We start from the raw sequence: 7,158 nt of genomic DNA on the forward strand, positions 1-7,158 counted from the left end.
CCGAGAACTGAGACAACAGCCTAAGGTTGGCTTTTGTCACAGTTTGCTCATTTCCTTCTTAACAGGACTAACAGGCTGTATTACCTTTCCATTCAGGTATGAAAGCTTCTGAATTCTTTCATTGTATTTGCTTACGACCACAGCCCCAAAGTTATCTAACTATAGTTGCCGACTCTCAGTGTTCCAGGTGTGATGCCTTGGCCTCCGCATTTTGAAGATATCACCTTTGCTGCCCAGTCCCTTCCGTGTGGTATACCACCTCCATGGTTCCAGAAAAACATGATGGTGAGCCATCTGGGGGAAAATCCAGTGAGAAAGTGGAGCCAGAGAGGGTGGAGGACAATGATTTCCTTCACTCTGCTCCCGTCTTCCTTTGGGACCAAAATATTCTCCCCTCCTTTATAAAAGAGGGGAAGAAAGAGAAAGCCAGTCAGACTGGTATGGCCAAGGTATTTTTTTATTCCCCAACAACCTCATTGCTGCCTCCTAGTGAACGTTTTAGAATTGAAAAAAAGACCATTTACTGGGGAGGATTTGGGGGTTGAGGGGAAGAAAATGAATTTGCACGGATTCACAAACTGTTTCTGAGAGTATCTCTGTCTGTCAGTTTCTGATTGGATATATTTGTGAGCACAGGCGTATCACTGTGGCTACAAGGAAAATACAGAACCCACGCAGACTCTACTGATCAAGGTACACTTTTCTGTGGGAGCTCACAATCAAGAGTTGCCAATAAAAGCCCAACAAACTTATAGTTCTCTTTCAATTTATTTCTCTTTCACTATTCACTCACACAGGGTAATCTCTTTCCCATATCTTGGTATTTTTCACCTTTAGGTAAAAACTGCATAAGAACAAAAGTATAATATTATGTTTATTCAAACATAAAATTTGTGGAAATATATGCTGGTACATAAAAAAGATAAGGCACGGAACTTACTTTGTGGGAAGCTCAACCAGACTGAGGCAAGAGGCGTGAGGTTGGTTAATAACAGCAGTGCCCGCTGCCTTCCTTTCATGCACAGCTTACTGTGAGGACCTTGCCTTGGTTGGCAAGAGTTTAGGCCAAGAATATTGGTCCCCTAAAAACTGAAATCAAAAACCAAATCTCTTCTATTTTGAAATGTGTGCGATTTTATTTGGTGAACAGACAAACAAGCAGACCAACAGCCATTTTCTTTTTAGGTATGAAAAGCACCTTTGTTTTGCACAGGTTAACATTCTTGGACTTAAGAACTTTGAAATTTTGTTTATTTAGTACCACTAAACCGTCGATATTGCACAATTTACAAAACTACCAAGGACGCATATGTGTTTTATTTTTATACACTATTGCACAGATAAGCATACCTTTCAATCACATGTACAAACCTTTCTTTCCATTGTATTAGTGCACTGCAATATATTTTTAACTTACACTTGAAAGGAGTACATTATAATTTAACTAACCAATATAACATATCTTTTCTCAATCCTTATCCTTTTGTATATGTCAAGATAATTTTTATGATTAGACTCAACTGTGTTCACAATGTTTAGTGACTAACAGTGTTTCATATCTTGCATCCCCATGCATATGGTCTTTGTATAACAGTGGATCATATTTTGTCTCAAAACTACTATACAAATTAGTAGGTTAAAAGCTCAGAGCGGATAATTTTGTAGTTTATCATCACAAAACAGTATATTTACTATTCTAGTCAGTGTAATTACACCTGCTAGTGTTTTAATGTTGCTCCACCGAGTCTGAGTCTGTGAATGACAGAGTGTCTTTAGAGAGCCTGTAAGGGAATATGGTTCTAGAGAAATCAGTCCAATTGTTGTAGCAATACAAGGGCATTACTGATACAAAGTAAACATTGGTAAATGTGATAGCTTAAGAAAAATACAGACTCCTACACATTTCACTGCTGGTTTCCATTTCTAAATTAAAGCAACAATCTCTGTTCTATTTATTAGAATGAGCAATAAAACAAGCCCACCTCTTAAATTTTATTTAAGTCCATAACTTCAATCAATGCTCTGGGTCTGAGTTTGTTTGTGAGCTGAACATATATCACAGGGAAGTCCTGAAGAATCAATCACTTACAGAACTTCCTACTGGCTGGCACACACCACAGGGCTAGGTAAAATTCAAACAGCCAAAGAAAGAAGGCAAGCAAGTTCTCCCTGACGGGCAGGACAACTTATGAATGAAACTCCCACACTGATCATGTTATAAGTATGCTGCAGTGTACCAAGAAGTGAGAAAAATATGCAAACAAAATCATGCTGTTTGATTTTTGCATCATGTCAACTATAAAGAAAAAAAAACTGCTCTTAAGAAAAGTGTGTTTAACAACATAGAAATATTCCAGAATGTCATGATTGGCATGTTTCACTTTTTTTCTTTTATAGAGAAACATTCTATATTTCTTTTATTTTGAACGCCTTCACCCACACTCTGCATTTAAGTGAGATACTGTAAGCTAACTGTACCTTAAAGAGATCAGCATATAGATGGCTCTGAAGACCGGAATAGAAACAAAACAAAACACCCAGAATTTTTAAAAAGTTGAACAGTCATCCAAGGACGCCTAAAAGGTTGCCAAGAGCATGCTCAGTCCCTCCTCGGTTATTTTTCACATTACTACCTCTGACTGCGTGCGTCACCGGCGCAAGAAAATGCGGGAAGCCTCTGTTCCAAGTAACATCTGAACATCCGAGGAAAATGAGCACATTCTTGCTAGGAAAAGTCTCCAAAATTTTCTAGGGTGCATCCGCGAGACTCTCCCTGGGGCGCTCCTCCTTCCTCTGGGCAGAGGATCCCAGAGCCTCGACCAGGGCTGCTCCGGCTGGCCAGGGTAGCAGGGATGACTCCGGGGGTTGCCCACGCCAAACAGCGCGCAGACTCCGCGGCGCATCCCGACTCTCCACTTGCTCCCAAGTGAAAAGCGGTGGGAGGAGGAGTAAGGAGGAGGGAGGTGGAGGGAGAGGTAAAAGGGATCCTGTTTAATTCGAGGTCCTGGGGGTGTGGGAGCGGGAGGAGGCTCCTCTGGTCCCTCCTCCCTCATGGAGTCCTGGGCTCCACCTCCTCCACATGCCCCCAGATATACACACGCTCGGCCGCGGCCGGACATGCACTCCCAGCGCCGGCTCCGGGCGCGCGCACACGCAGGTGGCGACACACACCTGAGCCGGTGCCCAGGGCTCCCGCCGGGTCGGGAGCGGCGGCGGAGCGGCGGCCGGCGCCGGGAAGGGGCCCACGGGGCCGCGGCAGCCGGGGACGCGGGAACAGCCCCGGCGCGGATCTCCGAACTGAGGTGACGGCGCGGTTTCCTTCAATCCCCTCCTCCGGCACCTTCGCCTCCGCGCCTGCCGGGTTCTGGCCCGAGAACCCTGGAAAGAGGGGCCCCCGGCTCGGCGCACCCGCGGGCGCACACTGCGAGGCCGGCGCGCCGGCGCGCGAAACTTGGGCGAAGTTAGTTGCCAGGGCCCGGCGGACACCCAGAGGAGCCGGGTGGGGACGCGGCCGGGCCGGGCCAGCCGCGCCGAGGCGGCACCGCCTTCCCCGCTCCGCGCTCTCCGAGATCCCCAGTCGGCCGGCGCGCCCGGAGGGGCTGGGAGCGAGCGGAGCCGGCATGGCCCCGGGGACTGTGAGACGCGGCGCCTCGGCTAGTCCGGAGGATTTCCTCTGAGGCCCGGGGACCCCAACCTTGATCAAGCCACATCCTACCTCCTCCGACCCGCAGCCGGAGAGGAAGACCCGCGAGGCAGGTGCTGGGGTGGCAGACAGTGCCCCCCTTCCACAAAACCCAGCCTTCTGGGGGGAGAAAGAGAGGGACCCCATCAGCGCGCCCCGCCCGGAGCCAGGAAGACCGGCTGGAGCTGCTGTATTTGTATTGACATCCATTGCTGCACCGTTCTCGCGTGGTGCGCCCGGACCCTCCTCCGTCTCCCCCTCCTCTTCCTCCTCCGGGGCCACCTCTCCTCCTCCTCCCCCACCCCCATCTGCTACTGTCAAATGAGAAAGTCACCGCGATCCCAAACACTCCAGCCACCGAGAGCCCCCTTTGGCACTGGGCAGCACGCGGCGACGGGCCGCGCGGCTCAACTTGGTGGAACCTCCGCGACGCAACTTTCCGGGCTGCTGTGCGTGGAAGAGAGAAAAGACTGACCCGGGGCCGAGCTCTGCCGGGCAGAGGAGACCTGCAGGGAGTTCGCGAGAAAGCGCCACCGGACGGGGAGGAAGGACAAAAAGAAAGCAGAGGGCACACTGCCACCGTGGGGTGGGGGCACCGCCTGAAAGTTACCGCGCTCCGGAGAGTTCTCCCCCGAGCGCGCGGCCCTGGGCTGGTCACCCGGCCCCCTCCTCCCGGGCGGGAGCGCCGCCGGGCCGCGCGTGTCCCCGCGGGCAGCCAACATTGATTTCCTCCGGGCCCAGGGAGACGGCCCGGGCGGCGGCGGGCTGCAGCCGCGGCCCGGCGAGAGCATGTCCAAGCCGGTGGACCACGTCAAGCGGCCCATGAACGCCTTCATGGTGTGGTCGCGGGCTCAGCGGCGCAAAATGGCCCAGGAAAACCCCAAGATGCACAACTCGGAGATCAGCAAGCGCCTGGGGGCCGAGTGGAAGCTGCTCACGGAGTCGGAGAAAAGGCCGTTCATCGACGAAGCGAAGCGCCTGCGCGCCATGCACATGAAGGAGCACCCCGACTACAAGTACCGGCCGCGGCGCAAGCCCAAGACGCTGCTCAAAAAGGACAAGTTCGCCTTCCCGGTGCCCTACGGCCTGGGCGGCGTGGCGGACGCCGAGCACCCGGCGCTCAAGGCGGGCGCCGGGCTGCACGCGGGCGCCGGCGGCGGCCTGGTGCCGGAGTCGCTGCTCGCCAACCCGGAGAAGGCGGCCGCCGCCGCCGCCGCCGCCGCCGCTCGCGTCTTCTTCCCGCAGTCGGCCGCCGCCGCCGCCGCCGCCGCTGCCGCCGCCGCCGCGGGCAGCCCCTACTCCCTGCTCGACCTGGGCTCCAAGATGGCAGAGATCTCCTCGTCGTCGTCCGGCCTCCCGTACGCGTCGTCTCTGGGCTACCCGACCACGGGCGCGGGCGCCTTCCACGGCGCGGCGGCGGCGGCTGCAGCGGCCGCCGCGGCCGCCGGGGGGCACACGCACTCGCACCCCAGCCCGGGCAACCCGGGCTACATGATCCCGTGCAACTGCAGCGCCTGGCCCAGCCCCGGGCTGCAGCCGCCGCTCGCCTACATCCTGCTGCCGGGCATGGGCAAGCCTCAGCTGGACCCTTACCCCGCGGCCTACGCCGCCGCGCTATGACCCCGCGGGGCCACCTGGCGAGGTTCGGTGTGCACACATGTACATATGTATAGGTGCGAGCTCTGCGGCCACCCGGTGCGCCCTCCCGCCACGGGGGACCGCGGGTTGTTTGTACATAAGATGTATAGGTGCCAGGCAGAGGCAGAGATGCCAGTCGGGGCGCGAGTGCGCGTGTGAATTCACAGGATCATTTCGGAACCGCACTTGGGCAGCCAGCTTTAAAGTGGGCAGTTGTATTCCGGCAGGAGTTGGCGTTTGTTTTGCACTTCGGAACCTGTTGCGTTTTGGCCCATAGAGGTGGAGTCACTTTTTGACATGTTGGGCACTCCAGTTTTGTTTGTTGGAAGTTTATTGTCGGTTTTATTTTTGTTTCTCATTATCTTTCTCTCATTTTTTCCCCCCCTCCTGGTCTGCGTTGCATGCACACTGTTCAAATGTTAGGTCTGAAATGGCTGACACCAGGGAAAACCAGATCTATGCCATTAGTTTCTTTGGAGCGGGAGGGTGCTAAGCAACCTTGCTCCCTATTTGTCCTATTTGAACTTTGCCAATCTCTGCTCTCTCAAGCAGAAACCCCAGACCGGATCCATTCTTGACCAGTGACCAGCTCGAATCTGGCCTTTTGTATGTGAGATGATCGCGGTTTCTTTTGTTTCTCACGCCATATGCAAATCAGAGCAAGAGGTCTTTCTCAAGAGCAAGGAATGCAAACAAGAAATATGTGTGCGATTGAAAAGTTGTCAATTGGATCTTCCCCCTTAAATAAAAACAAAACAGGTGGGAATCACCCTGAGTCCACTCACTTGGATTGCTGACACAATTTATAGACAATGTAAAGGCCCTGTTTCTATTTTCCCCTATGGCCGAGATTGTAAATGTGTACATGTTCGTGCAAACATTAAGTCTGAGAATGTGTTATTTGCGTTGCCCTAAATTTGAGTCGATTTTAGACTCTAAAGCATTTTGAGCAAATATCAAAGTTAACTTTTTAAAAATTACAATTTGAACTAAGATTAAATCGGACTTTTTTTTGCCTGAGTGGCAATTATATATTCATTATTTAGCAAAACTGAAAAAAAAAAAAACACCCGCAGAATTGTTTTGACAGATGTCTCTCGTTGTCAGCCAGCATTTCTCCACCAACTTGAACCGTTTAAATGTGTTTTGGAATTCCCTCCCTAATTAGCTTATTTTTTAGATCATCTGCAATTCATTTGCAATTTATGATAAAACACATTTTAGAGAAAAGAACCTTCCTCAATTATAGCTTTTGTGTTTCTTTTTAAATGTATATATTTTGACTAATGTTTGTGAATGAAGTTGGCTAACATGTATTTAGTTTCATTTTGGCTTTATGTAATATACAGTTTTTAAAAGTTTAAGTATTGGTTTTAACCTTTATGTGTAAATGGTTTTCTTGTGTGATCTTCTAATTTAATATTAGACATCTAAACTATATCTGTAAATTAGAATCCGACTATCACTCTGTTCATTTTTTTGAACAAAGAGTTTAAATAAAGCCTGAACCAGGGAAAAGAGAAAATCCTCTATTTCTTGTTGAGTTCCTAACAAGATTTTTATCTGAATTGCCCTTACGTGCCTGGTCCAGGTGAAGTGTAAGGTATCCTCCAAAGGCAGCCTTTGTTTCACTTTTGAATAGATTTACTAGGAAATCTAAATCAAGCCATTGTTATTCAGAGCCAAAAACCTGATTTATCACATTTTTAATCGTGAATAGGAAAGAAGATTTAAAAACCCAAGTAGTTGTATTATCTTGAGGGGGGGGGGGGGGAGGCATTCATGAACCAGTAGAACAGAGCCCATTGAAAACATCCAGACCGTTCAAAGCATTTCAC

At 50.5% G+C, this 7,158-nt stretch overlaps 1 protein-coding gene across 1 annotated transcript; it reads left to right on the forward strand.

The window, feature by feature from the left end:
• The first annotated feature begins 2,802 nt into the window (after window positions 1-2,802).
• Window positions 2,803-6,871, forward strand: SOX21 (SRY-box transcription factor 21). Its single transcript, XM_036299334.1, has one exon. It carries the CDS (start codon window positions 4,472-4,474, stop codon window positions 5,300-5,302), a length of 831 nt encoding a protein of 276 aa, XP_036155227.1. The 5' UTR covers window positions 2,803-4,471; the 3' UTR covers window positions 5,303-6,871.
• The last annotated feature ends 287 nt before the right edge of the window (window positions 6,872-7,158 follow it).

Source organism: Myotis myotis, unplaced genomic scaffold (genome assembly GCF_014108235.1).
Source record: "Myotis myotis isolate mMyoMyo1 unplaced genomic scaffold, mMyoMyo1.p scaffold_m19_p_3, whole genome shotgun sequence".
In the NCBI taxonomy this organism is placed as follows: domain Eukaryota; kingdom Metazoa; phylum Chordata; class Mammalia; order Chiroptera; family Vespertilionidae; genus Myotis; species Myotis myotis.

Excerpts from the sequence above, each read along its gene's own strand:
- SOX21 (XM_036299334.1), top strand. The coding sequence starts at position 4,472 with ATGTCCAAGCCGGTGGACCACGTCAAGCGGCCCATGAACGCCTTCATG.